This window comes from Dryobates pubescens, chromosome Z (genome assembly GCF_014839835.1).
Source record: "Dryobates pubescens isolate bDryPub1 chromosome Z, bDryPub1.pri, whole genome shotgun sequence".
NCBI classification, from domain to species: Eukaryota; Metazoa; Chordata; class Aves; order Piciformes; family Picidae; genus Dryobates; species Dryobates pubescens.
The window spans coordinates 113,611,951-113,632,400 of NC_071657.1; the positions used below are offsets into that span (position 1 = coordinate 113,611,951).

A 20,450-nucleotide genomic window follows, 5' to 3' on the forward strand; every position below is an offset into this window, starting at 1 on the left:
CAAGCACAGAACTAGTATTCTACAGCTCTTTTTATGCAAGCTTTTCAGCCATAGGGATTGCAATCCTGTTTCAGCCTCCAAAGTATTCACAGACAGATAATTTTACACTTGCAATAGATTTATTTTGAGATGTGAAAATCCATTATATTCTTATTTTTAAATTAGTTTACAACCATCTCAACACTTTCTAGCATAATACTGTACAAGATCAAATAAAATTATTATAATAAAGAAGAATCAAGACAATACTTGAAAAAACAAACATTTCTATAAAACCAAGTGACTTAGGTACAGCAGGAGCTACATATATCAGACCTAAATGATCCATTTTAAACCTTACCCACATCTGGCTAAAGCAAGAAGTTACATAAGCCATCAAAAATTTAACATCAGATTAGAATGGTCACAAGGGCAGCAATAAAACTGCCATCTGGAAAAGGAGCAGGGTTCATTTCAAATGCTCAATGAGTACAGCACTACTCCATTTGCTGAAAGCTTCTCAAGCAGCTTTTTTTAATGACTTGGTTTCCTGATATATAGTATGTGAGAGATGGTATTTACAGACTCAGTATTTTTAATTTTTCAGCATATACCCCATCTCCCTTCTGCCTTCAGTGATTCAGCCCTGTTCTGTGGGCTAGCCCTATGAGCAGAGTACACAAGGGGAACATTCCTTAAAGATTTCATAGCAGCAGACACACCACACATTCTTTAGCGCATCCATTTTGTTAATCTATAAAAATTCTTTTCCTAAAGCAGATTAAAACAAGATTAGTGAGTATGGGGCATGGCAGGAATTTTACCCTTTTCCCACTGAATTAGTGAGAAAAGCCCTGGAAGCCTCCTTCATGGGATATAAAGCTGAAGGTTGTTTGAGCAGGAAGGAAAAAACAAAAGAAACAATAGTGTTTGGCAGGTGAAATTCTGGAAGATTAGGAATTGAGAGTATCACTCAATTAATACAGTCCATAACATGAATCTGCAGTGTGTCCAGATCAGGTAGAATTTCTTCACATTTAGGACATGAATACATTGAGATATTCCGCTGTTCTGGCCAGTCTTGACTACCAGTTCCTGCAAGCAAAGAAGATAAACAATTACCTCTTGTATTACTTGATTTTTCTGTCCTTTTTGTGGAGTGGTGGAAAGAGGACTGGCTTGCTCATAACATCCAGAGAATCAAGGGCTCTGCAGCTACCCAGTTGCCAGAACAGCCACAGGGGAGCTCAGGAACTGTTTGCAGCCAAGCAAAGCTGTTTTAAACTGAAGACAGCCCCAGGAGCTGGAGAGGCTGCTGACAGTACCTCTTTGGACAAGGCGAGGTGAGTGTTCCCGATCTGGTGCCCTGGCTCCGTGGCGATTCTGCATCTCTGCCAAAGAACTCCTGCGGAGAGTTAAGTCAGTCAAGGACTCTAAAAGAGACTCAGTAAAAGGTGTCCTCCCTTTGTCTCCAGAAAAAGTGAGCAAAAATAAAACAAAGCATTTGCAAGCAAATCACATTGACATGGATTTAGTTCACAACTGCTCCTCATAAACAGGACCTAGAAACACCACTGCTTTGTGAGATCATGCCAGGGTCCTGATAAAATCAGGGTCATACAACTGACACCATCAGGATTTGGGCAGATCCACAGCTAGGGATCTGGAGCATGCTCCCCTGGAAAACTCCAGAACTCACAGCTATTCAGGGCAAACCACACATTTGATTCAAGTAGAAAAGCAGGTTACACCATAAAAAGGGTTCAGGGTGCAGTTACTCTGAAATGTAACTTGATTCTTCCAGTCACTCCTCTTGTAGCCACAGCTTCCACAATATGAGTGGAGGATACATAGTTAATGTTTGTTTTTAGTCTTTTACAGCTCAAAGTGCTAAAATAGTGCGATTCCAGGATATCACAGTACTTGACACTATGGGTGGCCCCTTACTGCTTCCACCTGGAGAAGTGGTAGGTCACCCTAGCATGCATGCAGCAAGCTTAGCTGCAGATTCACCACTAAAACTGAGGCCAGAACCCAAAGAAACTCACATAAATCAGCAGGGAGAATTTACTAAGCGTGAATCATCCAAACTGAAAACTTGCTAAGGCACCCAAGTAAGAACTAACACACCTTACAGGGATTCTATTGCAAAATTACAATGAGAAGTCAGCCAATTCTTTTTTCCCCCCCTCTTTTGAAATTCAAATTAACCAAGAAATGAATGTCTGCAAAATTGTTTGCCTTTCTGCTGAGATGCCAGCAAGACAGTGTTGGTCAGCTCCAGCACATGGAGTAACAAGACAGTCCAAAGGCAGCTCAGCCAAAGTAAGTCTGTTCTCACCGGCCAAGCTCTTCAAGGTTTTGCTGCTCTTTAAGCAGGTATGCCAGCTGGACAGCCAACTGCTCCTTCTCCTCATGGATCTTCTCTCTTGCTGCCCTCTCAGCATGGAAATCAGAACAATAAACTTCCATCTGATCAGAGAAATGAAATCACGCTGAGAATTTTTAACTCGGACTGAACCATAGTCATATATTGTATGCCAAACCAGCAAATCTGTATCATAGCCTGCATCTACTCAAATACTCCTAGAGCACCTACACACAGCAAAGCAAAGACCTCTGCTACTTACAAAGTGATGAAGTCTCAGTACTTTCTGGATCTTGTGTCAGACACTTCAAGTGTCCTTTCTGGGACAGTACTATTGCCCTCTATTGTAGAGAGGCAGAAGTGAGGCACAGAGAGGCAGTGAGGAGGTGACTTACCTCATGACATAGACCTGCCTGTGGCACAGAGAGTGGAAATGGGCCATGATGACAGTTCTGTGCCTTAAATATGAGGCAGACTCTTTTTAGTCACTGATGACACACGCTGGTTTGAGTAAAATCATCCCTAAAACATATGCAGTAATTCTTTGGACAGTGGTTTTAAATACACGACACATTTACTCCCAAATTTTGTTTGTTGTGCCAGACTCCAGCATACACAGTTCCACCTACAGAACTGTAGGATAGGCTGGTAAAGGCTCTGCAGGGATCTGCAAAGCAGGCTGGATAAGGACATTATGCTTTGGAACTGAGGAAATCTATTCAGTGTTCCAGAGCAAGCCATTAAACACCTCCTTCTGGTTTTTGAATGGTGGGTGGGGAGCTAGGCAGTTTCTGAAGGTGTTACCTGAGCTCGGAGCACAGCCATGGTTTCAAGATCCTCCTCTTGCTTTGCAATTATCTGCTTCATTTCATCTATCTGGAGCTGCTTTGTTGCAAGAGCTTGTTCTGCCAACTCCACCTTTGCAGTCAGTTGTTGCACCACAACTTTATCCACTCTGTCCAGCTGTTAGGAAGAGCTACAGTTATGACATGAACTCAGCATATAACTGTGGCTGAAGTGAAAGTCCACTTCTTTCTTGCCCTGCACTTGGAAAAGCTTCCAATTTTGGTCAAAGGAACTTGGACGGAGAGAGTGGTGGTGACTGCCATTTTATTTTACAAATCAGCTTTGAGCTTTCAAACTACATTGTATCAGGTTAAAAGAGAACTCCCCGATGGAAACTGGAAAGGACATTTTCCCACTTTTCAAAACCATACAGAAGAATCTGGCACTTCCATGCTGCCTCTCTTCTGAGCAAGACTTCATTGTGGCAGGTATTGTGTTTACAGTTACAGGACTGTTTAGAGGTCTGCCTTCCCATAAATTACACTGCAGAAACACCTATTTGCCTTTGATCATCACTGATGTCTATGGACTGACCATGGATAACCACGGAACTGACCTGTGGATAAAGTTTTCTGTAACTGACAGCACAAGAATCTGTGTTCATCAGAGCAATGCTGCTGTGTTTTGTGCTATATTATGTGGAAAGAGGACATTGTTCCCTGCTCAAATTTGTTCCTAGGTACCTTCTCCCATCCTTTTCCACTCCCCTTTAATTAATTAGGATTTCTTCTTGTGATGAGTTTACCTCTTTGAGTTTCATTTCATCTATTATTTTCTTTGCCTCAGTGAGCTCAGGAAGGAGCTTTCTATATGCATCCTGCAAGGTACTGTATCGTGCCCTGTTTATGACAAGGAAAGAGGTGAAAGTTTGAAACACTTAAAAATTCTTTGAAATTTAAATAATCCAGTAGAATATAGGAAAAAACCCCACACCACCAGCTTCTTGCATATCTATCTGTATTTCTACTGAGGAAGAAATCACGACTGCTCCATGTCTTATTGCCTCTTTTCCAATAAGACCATGCTCCATCCATGGACTGAGTACAAACAAACGTCCTTGCTGACCATTTGCACTTCATACTGAAGAATCCATCACCCAATATTTTAATATCGAGATCACAAATTTTGTTCAATATGTTAACACATCTCTGAGGAAGACAGCCAAGTCTTGACTCAAGAGATATCAAGTGAAGGAGAATTCATCAGAAGACCCAGACACAGATTCCCTAGGTAACAAGCAGCTTCTCCAACAGCTGAAGACGTGTCCTTAGGTTCATAGAACAGTTTGGGTTGGAAGGGACCTTAAAGATCACCTAGTTCCAACCCCAATGCCTTCCACTAGACCAGGTTGCTCAAGGCCTTATCCAGCCTGGCCTTGAACACCTCCAGGGAGGGGTCCTTCAGGAAGTTCAGCTTCTCTCTACAGCTTGGACTGATGTTTTCACTGTGCATGAAAGGGAGTGGCAAGCCAAAGCAAACAGCTCAGCTTAGCTGCCTACTTACCTCTCCTAGTTGCAAATGTACTGTAGGGACTGCATACCTCTTTATTAATGCCATTTTCCCATCACCTGTCACCATCTGACTTGTTCCTGCCCTCCAAGATGTGGATGCACTTACCCCTGACAGTCAGTGAACTATTGTCTCTTTTCTACTTCCTCTACTTTTATGTTGTACCTGACCCTGTTCCACTTTTGACTCTATGACAAAAGGAAGATTCAAGTCAGAGCTTACAGCTCACATTTTCTTAAGTTCAGTAGATAAAGAATACAGTCTGAGCCTAATGTGGAGACTCCAGATTTAAAGTGACACACACACAAGGTAGGTGCAGGCTTCTAATTCGGACTCTACAAACATAACATGGTTTCAGAGGGTGCAGAACACAAACCTCATATTTCAGATTCAATTCCCCTTTGGTCAGGTTCCCTTGACTTCCCTTCTTTGCTGACAATATCTCCCTGGAATAGAAAATCAAGCTGTACTCACTTTTCTTCATGTGTCTTGGCTTGTTCCAGCTTGACCTCTGCCTGCATGCTCTCCACCTGAAGTTCCAGCTTCTTGGTGGTGTACATTAGCTGCTGCTTCTCCTCCAATTCTGATGCAGCAGCTGAGCTTTTCCTTTCCAGTATTTGACACCTGATGGGTTTGGCACACTAGGCTTATTACAAAAAGAACATTTGTGTGGTCCACTTTAAAGGCTTACTTTGATGAAGAACAAAGAAAGATAAAAATGAATCTATACACAACCTACCAAACCAGTTTCTCGCTACTATAGATATAAAAGAACTGGACTTTGACAGAAAACAGTTTGTAACCACTTTTTATAACCTACACAATTTGCCTTCAAAGGCACAGATAGTTCATATTAAAAGGGGCATAATCAGGTGCCCTAAGCTTCTTCCCCTAAGACTGGAATAGGGATTGATTATTTGAGGCAGAAAACAGGGAAGACTTTCCTTCTCATCAGGCAGGGTTAAACCCCAATCTTAAAATTCAAGGCACTGGGCTTGTATTTGTAGAGCGAGGCTGGCAGCTCTGATTTTCTCACAATTACTGTATTACTGTGCTTTCACCTCCACTGACAAAGAAGGAGCAATCTTTTACAGCATTTCTATGAAACAGAGATTTAAGCTGGTATCTGTAGAGCTGGTGAGTTTCCCAAGGTGGGAGCTCTCATACAAACATATGTGTCATGGCAGAACTTTTGTTCTTCTGAACCTTACTTTTCTTGAAGTTTCTTCTGAATCAATTCTGCTTCTTTTAACTTTTCATGGGCTTCCTGAAGTTCTTTAAACAAAGCACAAACTTGCAAATTCAGGGTTTCTACTTCACTGCCAACCTTCTAGAGAAAAAATACAAAAATTACATATGGGCAACTCAAGATGGCAAAGTTGAAGGCTAAGAGAGGTAAGCAAGAAACATAATTCTTTCCCTAGAGAAAACAGCACAAGCCTTCATGATTGCTGCTGCTCCTCTAAGCAACAGTTAGAGTCTATCAGAGAAACAAACACAAAGGACATATCCCTGGCCCACAGTGGGCTTCCAGCCTGCTAGTGTCTATGTATTCTTTAGGAAGAGGTGTGACAGCAGCTATAGACCAAAAGCAGTTTAAAAATAAAGAAATAGATGAGGTAGGCCAAAGGCTCAGATTTTCTCCTCTCAATTATATCCTACACAGGCATTATGCCTTTTATTCTAGTTTCCTCCTTTCTTGTTTTGCACAGAAAAGAGAGAACACTGAAGTTTTTATTCTCTGTAATTTGTTTTGATTACACTTGAAATCTCTTCAGCCAAGTGGCACCCTTTCACCACATACCAGCCTCTCCCATGCCACACACATGAAAACCACAGGTCTGGAAATCTTCAGTTCTTGACTTTTTGAAGGAGAAAACACAACCCCAAATGGTGACTACATTACCACACCTTCATTAGTCAGCTCTGCAAACTAAGAAAATTATTCCAGTAATTCCTGGCCATGAATCTCTTTTTGGTGGCTGGTATAATTTGGAACTACCTCTAAAGATACAAATTGAAATGTTTGAAATTCACTTCCATACCCTGTGCATGGTAACTGCCTCTTGCTCCTTGCACACAAAAATGCTCCCTCTCTGGAGGTGTTCAAGGCCAGGCTGGATGAAGCCTTAAACAACCTGGTCTAGTGGAAGGTGTCCCTGCCCAAGGCAGGAGAGTTGAACTAGTTAATCTTTAAGGTCTCTTCCAGCCTAGACTATTCTATGAATTGGAAATCTCAAGTAAGCCGCATGTTGTTAAATCTTAGCTCAGGACAGGTACTTACTTAGAGATCACCTAGACAAGCTGGACACCCACAAAACCATAGGTACCAATGGGATGCACCCATGAGTGCTGAAGGAGATCACTAAGGTTATTGCTAAGCCACTCTCCATGACTTTTGAAAGGTCATGGAGAACAGAAGAGGTGCCTGAGGTCTGGAGGAAAGCCCATGTTACTCCAATCTTCAAAAAGGGCAAGAAGGAAGACCCAAGAAACTACAGGCCAGCAGCCTCACCTCTAACCCTGGAAGGGTCATGGAACAGTTCATTTTAGAGGTCATCTCTTAAGCACATAGAAGAAAAGAAGATTATTAGGAGCAGTGAGTACGGATTCATAAAGGAGAAATCATGCTTGTCCAATCTGATAGCCTTCTGTGATGTTGTGACCAGTTGGGTAAATGAGGAGAGAGCAGTGGATGTTGTCTACCTCAACTCTGGCAAGGCTTTTGACACATTATCCCATAAATCCTCATAGATAAGATTGCAAAGTGTGGGGTAGATGAGTGGACAGTGAGGTGGATTGAGAACTGGCTGAATGACAGAGCATAGAGGATTGTGATCAACGATGCAGGGTCTAGTTGCAGGCCCCAGTGTTCCCCAGGGGTCAGTACTGAGTCCAGTCTTGTTCAATGTATTGATCAATGATCTAGATGAAGCAGAGTGTACTCTCAGCAAGTTGCTGATGATACAAAACCGGGAGGAGTGGCTGACACACCAGAAGGCTGTGCTGCCATTCAGTATGCTGGTATTCTGAAGCGCATTAAGGAAAGTATGGTCAAGAGAGGTTCTGCTCCCTGTCTGCTGCCCTGGTGAGGCCACAACTGGAGTACTCTGTCCAGTGCTGGGCTGCCCATTTCATGAGGGACAGACAACTACTGGAGAGAGTCCAATGGATGGCCATGAGGAAGATTCGGGGACTGGAACATCTCTTATGAGGAGAGGCTGAGAGACCTGGGGCTCTTTGGCCTAGGAAAGAGAAGACAGAGGGGATCTTATCAATACATATAAATATCTGAAGAGTGGAGGTCATGAGGATGAGATCTTCTCAGTGGTGGTTAGTGACAGGACAAGAGGCAATAGGTACAAACTAAGACACAGGAGATTTCACTTGAACTTAAGGAGAAACTTCTTTCCTTTGACAGTGATGGAGCACTGGAAAAGGCTGTCTAGGGAGGTCATGAAGTCTCCTTTCAAAACCCTCCTGGACATGTTCCTGTGCAACCTGATCTAGGCAAATCTGTGTTAGCAGGGAGGGTTGGACAAGATGATCTCCAGAGGTCTGTTTCAACCCCTACCATTCTATAATTCTATGATTCTACTTACAGCCTCTGAACTCTCCTCTTCTTCCTGTTCAGTTTGTGTCCCACTCTCCAGGCAGCTGATAGTTTCCTTCTCTAGCTTTGACAGTCTGGAGAACAGAGGATGACAATAATAATGGATTTGGCCTATACTTAAAGCAAGATTCAAGAGTATTATGCAAGTGATGTTCTCTCTTTCTAACATCACAAACACACATGCAGGAAAGTCTGTATAACCATGGGGGTTCCTGAAGAACACAGGACACACAGCATTTAATTAAAGTGGATCTACAAGTCTACCGGTATGGTAAAGTACTGCAACATTCAGTCCACACTGACTGATCTTTGGTACAGCCTAAAACTGCTGACCTTTTGGAAATGGGTCAGTCTGATCACTGATTCCAGTAATTAATAATGTTTCTATTTCCCTTTCATATTTTCAGAGGCTAAGATTTCTAAGAACCATTTGGCTATGGCTCATTACCTCTTTTAGGAAGACCACACAGAAGCAGGTAGCCTGACATCAACCTTTTCACAGCAGGTAATGTTCAGGAAGTCTTACCTATCTTACTCTGTGAAGTGGGGATTTGGAAGAGCAACTACTGAGGCAACTTTCTGCACAAGCAGGAAAGCCAAGTTATATGAATGTTAACCGAGCCGAGATGGACCCTCATGTAGATCTCACTTCAAAAACTCTCTCAGGCAAGTTTGGAACTTTAGACTAAGGAGCTTTTCCAAGCTCACACATTGCAGACTGCCAATATCATGAAGAGGACTGTATATGTCCTGCTTCATACACAGCAATTTGCTAAAGGCCCCACACTCGAATGATTCATACAAAACCGCCTATGGAGGGGTGAGTGGAGAGAACATCCTCAACTAGTCATTGTATCATTCTGACACAACCTGGGGAAAGTTTGAACCCAAGAGAAAATGGGTAATTTGTCTTGATGCATGGTGCTGTAGGAAATAATAAAACAGAATTTCCCCCCACCTTGCAGGACAGTCTGTCGTTTATCCCTCAAAGGACTACCACAAAAATAAGTTGTTTTCAGGGAGTACTGGGGATATCCCCCATCCAGGTCACACTGATATTCACTTGTCTCTGATCAGTCACAGACTTGACAACGGCAGCAGCCCTTAAAAAGAACAGCTCCAAATGTTACAGTGCACCTACTCCATACCTCTCTTTGTGATCATATAGCTCCTTCTCAAGTTTTTCTCTCTTCTGAGTTTCATTTCTAAGGCAGCAGAGCAGTTGGCTCACAGTTAGCTCTTCAGACTCCAAATTTTTCAATTCATCTGCAGGTTTGCTCCTGCTTCAAACCAAACCAGATATAAGTAACAGCAGCTATGATTTACCAGAGCACTTCCTGATCCCTAATTCTGGGATCCAGACTGAGAGGTCACTGTTTCACACAGTGCTAAAAAAACAGTGCTAAAAGCTGCTAGCCACAGCAACCCTGTGTGCAAATGCAGTTCTTGCTTTGCAGTGGTTTCCCCTCATGCTGAGGGAACAATTCAATGCTCAAAAAGGAAAACAAAAGCAGTCCAGGCAACACAAAACCCAGTGCATCTATTCTGACCTACTTTGCAGCCCCTTCTGTTTCCAAGATGACATTTTTTTTTCCCAGTGGAACATGCAACATCTTTCATGTTCTACTAAAAATGATCATCAGAAATTGCTTTATTTTTCAGAAATAATTTCTTCAATGTCTCACCTCCCTCATATTCTACAGCTCTTTTCAAAACTGTGTTATGAACCAAACCAAACACACATCTGAAAAATAAGGTAATTTCCTGGTGATAAAATACTGTATTATATTCCTTCCATTTTTATATCCATTTAGACAGAAAGTCAGAATCCCCAACAACATGGTAAGACAGGCAGGTTATATACATTGTACATTCCAGAAGCTCAGGTGTAAAACAGCATGCCTTTAAAACTTTGCTTTTGTAGCTCAGAAACAGAAAGCAAAGCGTGGTCCTCCAGGTGCTCCTAAGGTCTAGAAATCTTTGGTGAGCAGAATTCAATACCCCAAAGCCAGTAATCAGCCAGGATATTTTAAGAAAATAACTTTTATCAGGGGATTTTTAGTGCACAGTTCTGCTCTTACAGAAATAAACCTGTCCTGAGTGGATCACGTTTCTCTGAACATGTTAACAGCACCAGGCTAAAGTTTCAGTGTTGGACAAATGCAAGTGGTGACACAGGAAATATTTTAAGAGGTACATATTCCCCCTCTTCTAGTAGATACGGCCCAGATACTCATTAAAATGTAAGCAAGCTCCACAGATAACTTTTCTCATACTGAAGAGTGTTCTCACAAGGCACCAGCAATGACAAGCTCAAGACTTGCAGCCTAGTTTGTGGTCAGCAACTCTCTTGACCGTAACTGTTTTTCCCCTCCTTCAACTTCTTAGCTGCATGCTGAGGGATAGGTTTTCTGTCATTACATTTAAATACTGTTCTCCCCTACAGGGCTGTAGGGAGTCACAACCTGTCCATATAGCACAGCTTTCTGGCCTGGTATGCCCTTAGCATTTTCTGTATTCTTTCCTTCCAAAAGCAAAGGACAAAGTAAATTAGAGTTCAGTCATAACCATCTAGTTGCTAAATTGGGCAGTATCCAAAATGGAAAGTTTAATAGGATCAGCTGTCTATGTCCATAAGGTGTAAAAGTTCAGCTAAGGGCAAGAAAGTCCCTTGTGTCCTGCAGGTGATGTAAAGATGAAATTTTGAGAAGTAACCTAAAAAGAATGCTGATATCTTAAGTCTTGTAAGTAGAAAAATAAGGACTAAAAATAAGGTGCACTCTCTGCTCCACTGTGATACACTTTATACCAAGCACAGACAAACAGAACTGACACATTCATAGCTGAAAGACTGTAAGATTCTTACCAACATCATTATCATTGGGTGGAAGTCAGATACACTCTTAGATGGTCTCCAGTGACTAGAAGGGAATGAGTCACTGCAGCCTCTGTCTTTATCTTTTCTATCTGACATCCCTTAGAAGCCTGAAAAATGTGCCAGTGTGACTGCCTGGCCAGCTGGCCAGAATATGCATTCCCTTTTGTCAGCTTGTGAAAACTAGAAGGAAAAAACACCAGAGAGCTGAGAGTCTTTAGGACATGGATGGCTGCTACCAATGTGGGGATGCAAGGCCACAGAAAGCAAAGACTTTCTAGTGCATTCCTCATAAAAAAGAGTTCTCTCACACTGCAAACCAAACACATTGCAAAGTCTGGATCACACATCACACAAGAACCTACATACACATAGATAGCAACATTATTGGTCGTTTCACCACGATTCTCTTGATGTTCCTTTGCAGCTCTATTTATTTCTCCTTCCTAGAAAAGAAAAAACCCCACAATTAGCTTGGAATTTGGACTAAGAGGGACATGGCTTTATTTACTAAATTTAGAAAAAAGAAAACTAGGGAAAACTACTATGGTGGCAATAAATAAAGCACAGAATTCCTACAGATCATGTTTGGAAAACTTAAAATACTTCACATGCCTTTCTCTATATCTCTTCCAGACTGATCAGAGAAAAGGAACAATGAGATTTGGCCTTCTTACCAGCAACTTTCTTGGCCACTCCCCTGTAAAGATACCTGGGCATCACACAGCAATGGCAACATCACTGCAGGTGACTTCAAATATAATCCTAAAAGCAACTCTTCTGTCTTCCAAAAGAATCATTATTTTTTCCCCACTACAAAACTCCTTCCTTGATCTTTGTAGCCCAAAGGAAAAATATTCATAGGTTTCCTGCAATCTGATGTTGTCTTTGACAGCTCCCAACAAGCTGTAACCAACTTCTCTTAATTTCTTGCTGCATTTGTACTTTCCAGAGAGGGATCTGCTGTTATGGGAATAGCAGAGACTCACATTTTGCCTGTGAAGGTTTTTCAGATACAAAGAAAAACTACTTTTCAGTAGAAAAAGCCTTCCACTCAGTTTTCTATGCCTGCATCTCTACAAGTCTGATAGTAGAAAGTCAGCCTCATTCTCAAAAGGAAATGCCCCCCTGTATGCATAGGTGTTGCCCTTTAACAAAACACAGCACTGATGCTCCCAGAAATTCCAACTAAAATAGGACTCTCCACATTCTGAATTAGTCTGAAGTCACCTGTGGGACCATGTTGGTTTTTCCAGAGATTTTTTTAGTGTGATGTAAACTACCTATGAAATTAATTTACTTTGAGCATGAGAGTGGAAGGACAAAAGTAGTTTCCAAGTCCTTCACCACTATATCTTGTAGCATGCAAGTGCTCCATGTCAGGTAATCTGAGACCACCCAACTCTTCTCCCAGATCTACCATGCCAGTATATTGTGTTACTGCTGCTGCTGGCAGTTTGCTGTTTCTTCTCAAATTGGCAGCAAGACCTCAATGACATGGGTACAGATTCACTCTTTCTACTACCTGTTGAAGAATGTCATCAAGTAAACATTGTCACCTAATTACACTCAGATCTGACTTCCTCATAGTTTAGCCTGGCATGACAGCAACATTCAGTCTGCAAAACAGAGGACCAAACTGGAACCAAAGTTTCTGGTGGCAGGTCGCTGTGTTCTTTTAATTCCCCTCACTTACAGTCATTCCAATCTCCACAAAGGAATCCTCTGCTGAAATGTTCAGCTTGACCTGCAGTTCTGAAATGATGGCTAACAGATCTGCCTTCTCAGCCTGGAGCCGCTGCACCTGGGATTTCAGCAGCCTCGCTTCCTTCTCAGGAGCCATGCAGCCCTCCTGGAATAAACACATCCTGCATTAGCCAACCAAAAAGGAACACAGGACAAGGAGCATAAAGCCTGAACGTAACAATGTTTATCTCTTCTTCTCTGTTTAGGTTTACCTGGAAAAGCCCAGTGTACAGATCCCTAAATTGTGATCTGGTCCACTGGGCAGCAAGTCTAAACTGTGAAACCAAGTTAATCGAATTATGAGAATCGTACCTCTGGAAAACATGGGCCTGGTTCCCTGGGTGTACAGGTAATTAGGATGTAAATCTTTGCTTGAATTTATGTCTCTCACTCATTTAAAATAAGTCTGTTAGAGGAAAAATGTTCATCCTCTTTCTAAACATCAACAAAGAAAAAATAAAGTAGAACAAAGGCATTCAAGAGAGACAACAATTTTGGCTTAGATGACATTGTCAGCCTGAAAATCATAATCAGGAATGAAAATATTGCTGTTTAAATTACCACTGACTGATAAAACGGTAAAGAATCACAGAACAATCACAGAAGAACCAGGGTTTACTCTATGAAGCTCTTGGAATGAGATAAGAGATTTATTTTTACTTTTGTGGATGTTGGATTACGCAAGCAGGTTGGAATGCTCTGTCAATAACACACTTTGAGTATTCAAAATACAAGAAACTTACTCTAAAACAAGCAGAGGCAGAATAAATCCTCTACTTCCCTTCAGAAGCATTCCAGATTTCTGAAATTCTGAGTTTCCCTGACAATCCTGAAACACAACTTGTAGCCTATGAAGTAAAGTCAGTGTAAGTCATACTTACACAATCGCACTATTTATACGTGACCTTCTACCCCAGTGTAACTTATTAACTAATTGGCCAAGTTTGATTTACACACTCAAAAATTTCCTACAGACTTCCTTAAAATAGGCAGTCAGGAGAGGAACAGGGACTCTGACAGTGTCTCTGCCAAGTAAAAGGCTACTACATTCAACCTCCATCAGGGAACAGAGAATCCACATGTGTCCTGGAGGTACCAAATACCAGGATTCATCAGTTTAGCTCTAAATGAAACTTCTCATTAACCACCTCTTCACATGACCATGTGGAACACAAAACAGATTTTGTTCTAATAAGCTTCATCCATAGATGGCTTCAGTACTACCTGAAAAACATAGCCTGGCTATTAAGCCATCACCTGCAGCAGTAAAAATGGCATGTTACAGAGCCAAAGGTAAGACAGGGAAGACGTTCAGGCAGGCTCAAATGAGACAGCAGAAGTACAGTACAGACCTAATCTGACCTCAGTGAAAGAGATTTCATGAGAGGACAATGATACAATAAAAATAGGTAGCAGGTCACTTGTTTTTTTGGTTTTGGGTTGGGGGTTTTTGTTGTTGTTTGGTTGGTTTCCTTTGTGGTTTTTTGTTTGTTTGTTTTGTTTTTGCTTACATGTCAGCTTCTTCTGGGAAACACAAATACAAAACCAATTAAACAATCATGAGACAGATAATCTAACAAGCAAAGGGAGGGATAAAGTCAAGAGATACTCAACAGAATACAAAATAAAGAATGAAAAGTTATCAAGAAATGTTAACTTCTAATTTCTTACATCAAGAACATTAATTATTGTTAAATAAAATGTAGATTATCTCAGATGTGTTGCAATTACTACACTCTGAGAAGCCTCACTTTATATAAAGTCAGGCTAAAACCTCTTGTTAGAGCATAAGGATAAAAATGGAGATGTTAACAAATCCCCAAACCTCCCAGTCTGTTGATGAGACACAAATGCTCCAGATTTTAAATTTAAAACCATGTAAATCCAATTCCTTACTTACCATTTCATTTCCTTCTTCTCTTTCCTTTAAACTCTGAAGTTGTTGCTGTAGCTGTTCATTTTCAATGCACTTGGCTAGCAAGCATTGCTTAGCCTCCTTGAACTTCGACTCATAAAATTCTCGTTCTTCTTTCTGCTTCTCTCGCCAGATGGAAAGCTCCTCATACCGGTCCTTCATAGCTTGGTTATGCAACTTCATGGCTTCTAAACCATAATCAGAGACAAGGCATTGATTCACATTAACACTCTGTCAATGAAACAGCAGATTTCCACCACATTGAGCTCAGTCTTCTTCAATATCAAATGGGTTAACAATAATTGGCTACAAAATGTGAACCACCTTCTTGTGTACCTTCAGTACCAAACCCAAACTAAACTTAATAGTCTGTTAGCACTATAATAAATAACATTAAATCCACTGCTGAAATGACTTCTCTACACTCCTTCGTTCCTTGACTTATACTAAATGGAGATGTACAAGCAAGAAGTATTGTTCCCAAGTGGTTTGCTGCATGTGTTAGTTACATGATCAACCCAACTGAAACTACTAAACTGAGATTCTGAAACCACTGAGATTTGGTAGGAAAAACTGGCAACTCAGACTGTTAAATGACTGCAAGAAAATGGATGCAATCAAACTGAAAGTCTCAAATATGCCAAACAATGCTCTGCTTGAGCAGTTGTTTAAGAATTGATGGAAAGCACTGAAAAAATGATTCCTACAACTTAGAGCAAAGTCAGTTCCCCCTGGCAGGGCAGCCATGTGTATGTAACATCATTCTTGGTACTGCAAAATGCTTACAAGATTTTAGGAAGAGTCAATGGCAAGATTTCAGACTTGCTTTTTTAAAGCAACAAACTCAAAGCCTGTTGCTTGTTTTCCAGTCACTTCCATTATGTCCTGATAGCATATTATAAACTGCCAACAAATCTTTCAGGTTAGGTAAATAAGTGCAGTTCTGGATAATGATTCTGCAAGCTACGAGTTCCTGCCGCTGTAAATATGGTCCCAAAACATTATTTTATATAATATAAAACCTTTAGCAAAATACCAGAGACACTTCTAGAAACAACTTCCCTAATGGATATCCACGAGACTCCCAAGAGAGATTCCAAGGGTCCAAAAAATTCTTCAGGAGGAATTTAAACACTTGTGCAAAATCACAACACACAAGAAGTGACTTTATGCTTTGCTGCCATTTAAACAGTGAGGTTCTTCTTTGCAAAGAAAGTTCCCAGATCTCTTGGGTTTTGCACCATCCATTTGAAAAATAGTAGTTTGTTTCTGACAACTAAGCTCCTGTGATTCAGAATCAAATCTATCTTACTTGAAAAATTAAAACTATCAGGTATTTTCAGGGAAATCTATCAGTTTTTCCCAGACAGACCCTGCCATGGGCATAATTTGCTTTTGAAGTACAGAGAGTGCTGCCATATTTAAATGTTCATATTCATTACACAGTACAAGACAGCCTGCTCTGATTCTCCTCTCTGCCCAAGAGGATGCAGCTCCTTCAGGGCAGCATCATAACCCAAATTGTTCTAGGCATTTGTGCAGTGTCACTCCTCCTGGTCTGTAATGGAGCTGCTCAAGTCCTAAAATACAAACCAAAAAACCTTTTAGGGGTTGACAGGCACCTCACATCCTAAAACAGACACTTCTATGCTGCTTACATGCATAATTCTAAAGCAATTAAGTTATCCACACAATAGGCTGTTCTCCCTCTAATCTTCCATAATGATTCAGTTTGATGTGTTCTATCAAATTGGTCTTGCCACTTGCAGAGTGGTTTATACAGCAAATGCTACTCAGATCTAAAATGCTATCCAGTAAGGGCAAATGAGCACAGAATTCATACTCATAGGAAAAAAAAATAATCCACAGAAGAAACTTGGGGGTTTTGCATTTCAAGACCACTTCACATGTACATTCACCTTTTAACTCATTGTTCTCAGTGATTAGTTCTTTCATTTGTTGCACCATCTCTTCTGGGGTGTAGGTACTAAGGGTGGGGGCAGCCATGCTGTTGGTTCTATTTTCTATTTTACTCCTGGGATGCTCTCCATTTTCAGCAGGACAGCTCTTCAACTTGCTGGACATCTCTGAAGTGTCTACTACAAGGTTGGTAAAGAGAAAAGTCTCATTTTCTTGCCCAGTGTTTATAAAGAAAACATAATCGTATCTCCATTTTATTAAGACAAGCAAGCCACATGCCTTGTCATAACACATGGGCACCTTTCAATCCCTCTGACCCTGCTACACTGGAGTATCCATCAGTCTCCATATCCCACTAAGCCCTCACAGGCCTGCATGACTAAAGCAACCAATCCCCGAGGCGTCTCTCGGGGTAGCCAACCTTTCCTCGGGAGCCCACTTCTCCTGGAAGGAAACGAGAGCCCTTGCCTCTCTCCCCCGCCCCGTCCCTCCCCAGCCCCAGCGGAGCGCAGCCCGACCCCATGTTGAGTTGCGTGGTGTCTCGCGCCCGAGGAGAGCTGGTTCCAGCACCCACCCGGCCCTGACAAGGCCCGGGGCGCCGCCGCCTCCCCCCGCTCGGCCTCAGCGCGCCCCGACGCTGCATTAACGCCCAGACTCCATTTCCGATGATTTTGAACTTTCATTTTCGCTTTCTTATCCCCCTTTTCAGTCTCCACCGCACACCCGGAACCCCGCCGCGGGCTGAAGCTCTGCTCAGCCACGGCCGCTCCGTCCCGCCACAGCTCCCCACCCGCAGGCCGGGGCCGGCCTCCCGTAGCCGCAGACAAACCGGTGTTTCCCCGCTCGCCCTTCCCCGGCGCCGCGTAGCCCGCCCTCCCCGCAGGCCCACCCCGGATCCGCCGAATCACCGGGTGAGCCCGCCCATGAGGACCCCCGGGGAAATCGGCAACGCCCGCCCGTCCCGCCGCGCCGGGGTCGCCGCAGGGGCAGCCCTCGCCGCTCTTCGCGTAGCGCCTTCCCGCTCACCGCCCGTCACGGCGCGCCCATGGCGACGGCAGCCCAGCTCAGCCCAGCTCAGCCCAGCTCAGCTGACTGCCCTTCCCCGCCTCCCCCTCCTCCGCCGGTACTTTTCGAGCTCCTGACGGCCCAGCGCCCGCGCCCTCCCGCGGGCTCATGACGTCTCCCTGGGCTCACATATACTCCAGTTCTCGCCCAGAGGACACCAGGGCCTGCCAGCTGAGCAAGAACCAAAGCAAACCCCACCCAGGAGATGCAAAAGTCATGTGTGAGCGCACTGCCCGTCACAGGGAGTAATCGTGGGTCTCCACGAGGAAAGAGAAAGACGAGAGGATATGTTGGAGCGGAGCAGCATCAAGAGGGATGCTAAGGAAATTACTCTTGTTGCACCGAGGCTTAAAAAGACCAGGCAGCAGGTGTGATGCAAATGAGTGTGCTTTTTTGCTCGGGTTGTAATGACGGTTTAGGATCAAATCAGTTGGGATCATAGAATGGTTTGGTTTAGAAGTGATCTTCAAAGGTCACCTAGTCCAACCACTTTGCAGTAATCAGAGACATCTTCAACTATATCAAGTTGCTCAGAGCCCTGTCGAGTTTGGCTTGAAATGTTTTCAGGGATGAGGCATCTACCATCTTTCAGGGCAACCTGTGCCAGTGTTTGACCACCCTCACAGTAAAAAGATGTTTTACTTGTTTCTAGTCTAAATTTCCCCTCTTTTAATTTAAAACCATCACCTCTTGTCCTGTTGCCACAGGCCCTGCTTGAAAGATTGTCCCCATCATTCTTAAAGCCCTTGTTTAAGTATTGAAATTGGGATGGTGTTTGCCACACTACGGGGATGTCACACATCGATGACTCAAGCACAGATGCAGTATCTGACCTGGGAGATCCTTAATTCCAAATTCCCAGGGAGGGAGAGAGTTGGAGCAGTTCATCCTGCTGTTTCAGTGCTTAGTGACTGTCCTTAGCAGGATGCCAGGCTGGAAATACCTCATAGTGCCTGTCTTTAGGTAATCGGGCCAACTGGAATATTTTAGTTTTTCTATGGAAGAAAATGCTATTTTAGCAAGAATGTCAGCTTTCCATGTGAAAAATACTGATCATTAAATACCTGCATGGCTTGAAAATAAGCTCTTTTGATTTGTAAATGTTGCTTTGATATCTCCTAGGAGTTTTGAAGCATCTGCTGTTTAACAAAATTGTACCTTTCTATTGACTGGTCTTGCCAGCTTCCCTTCAAGTGTTGCACCCAAGGGACTTCCCACCATGAGGGAGAAAAGAGAGGTTCATAGTGGGTGGTGAATGCTGGCAGGGAGCAATCCTTTTGCAACTGAGAAACTTGAGCATTCAAACTGAGGGTGCAGGTTACAACTCTCCCTAGGAGATAAAAGCAGCAAACACTCAGGACCACCTGTGTGGTAAAGAACATCAGATTTATGCATGCTGAGCCCATAATCCATGCTCTTTCTGTTTACACTGCTAACAAATGGAATCTGGCTCTGTGTAGGTACACTAAGATCTTCTCTGCTTAAGGGAGTGTGACCTCTGAATTGCTGTCATCTCCCATTACTAAATCCATGGCTGCTTATGTTAGATAGGAGTGTGGGGGTGTTAGAGGGGCAGTGAAGGTAGCTTCTGTGACAACAAAGAACAGAAATACTAGCAGCTCATCATGGTTTTTTATTTGAGCTCTGAGCTGAGTTCTGGCAAGCTTCAGGATCTTAGTGTGTAGCAAAGGCAAAGAGCAGCAATAAAGATCAACTGAGTTCTACTTTGTCAGAGGACTTTAAAGAACCATTTTCTAATTTATTACAGTTTGTATAGCTATTTGTTTCCACAGTAATCCCAGATCTGGTTTTGATTCAGAGAATTAATTCTGGGGAACAGATCCTATTTAGACAGCATATATCCCAGTTTGGGGGGAGTAGTTTTGCATTTTGATGTAAACTTCACTGTGAATAAGATCTGTGCATCTTGCAGTTCTTTGAAGAGATCCGACTGCAAGATCGGTCCTTGCTTTCAGTTGTAAAATGGAGGGGGTTTGCCTGGAATCAGGATGTGTCTGATTTTAATTCAAATAAAACACCTTGCCTTTTAAAAGTCAAAGAGAAATGTAAGTCCTTGTAGACAGGAGAGGAAGAGAAATAGCCAAAGAGGCCTTGCCAAAAATAAAATAATGAGACAATTCAAGTTTTTTACCTAGAAGGTAAAAGTTGCTTCTTTCTAAGGAACATTAAATGTTTTCACAAAACTCTTGTTACACGTCAGTGTTGTGAGGATGCAACAGAGGAAACAACTGTTTGGGCCCATCTATTTTATTCAGATTATTTTTTTTTTCACCAGAGTCATGACTAATTTGTTTTCTCTGTACTGCAGATGACATGCAGGAGTGGAGCATCTTAGATCTGTGAAGGAAGGAGACTTCTGTTCTGACTCTCACCTTGAGTGGTCTAAGCTGCTGGGCTGAGTTATGAGTAGCTCATCTGTCTATGTTGTACTGCACAGAAGGTAAATGTTTGGAGGCAGAAGATATAAAAGTATCTAGCTTTCCCCAAACCACTCCATGACACTTGTCTGTGAAAACAGGCATCCGTCAGCTTTGGGTCTGAGGGCTCAGATTCAGTTAAGTTACTTAAGAAATTCCCCTGTGGCAGCTGAACC

At 42.5% G+C, this 20,450-nt stretch overlaps 1 protein-coding gene across 1 annotated transcript; it reads right to left on the reverse strand.

Moving 5' to 3' along the window:
* On the reverse strand, positions 1-17,834 carry OPTN (optineurin). Its single transcript, XM_054178016.1, has 14 exons — positions 17,798-17,834; positions 16,771-16,950; positions 14,837-15,039; positions 12,887-13,042; positions 11,560-11,636; positions 9,464-9,595; positions 8,305-8,389; positions 5,914-6,029; positions 5,177-5,326; positions 3,939-4,032; positions 3,152-3,310; positions 2,321-2,451; positions 1,305-1,384; positions 1-1,074 (listed from the first exon to the last, which is right to left on the reverse strand). The coding sequence occupies exons 2-14, from the start codon at positions 16,934-16,936 to the stop codon at positions 953-955; spliced, it is 1,671 nt and encodes a 556-aa protein (XP_054033991.1). The 5' UTR covers positions 16,937-16,950; positions 17,798-17,834; the 3' UTR covers positions 1-952.
* Between the last annotated feature and the right edge of the window lie 2,616 nt (positions 17,835-20,450).

What these genes read in the sequence shown, in the direction of transcription:
- OPTN (XM_054178016.1), bottom strand. Translation starts at nt 16,936, where the DNA reads ATGTCCAGCAAGTTGAAGAGCTGTCCTGCTGAAAATGGAGAGCATCCC. An exon ending in AAGAGGAGAGTTCAGAGGCT is followed by an intron (nt 6,030 to 8,304) that starts GTAAGTAGAATC and finishes TTTCTCTAGAAG; the next exon opens with GTTGGCAGTGAAGTAGAAAC. An exon ending in TGGCTGTGCTCCGAGCTCAG is followed by an intron (nt 2,452 to 3,151) that starts GTAACACCTTCA and finishes TTCTCTGATCAG; the next exon opens with ATGGAAGTTTATTGTTCTGA.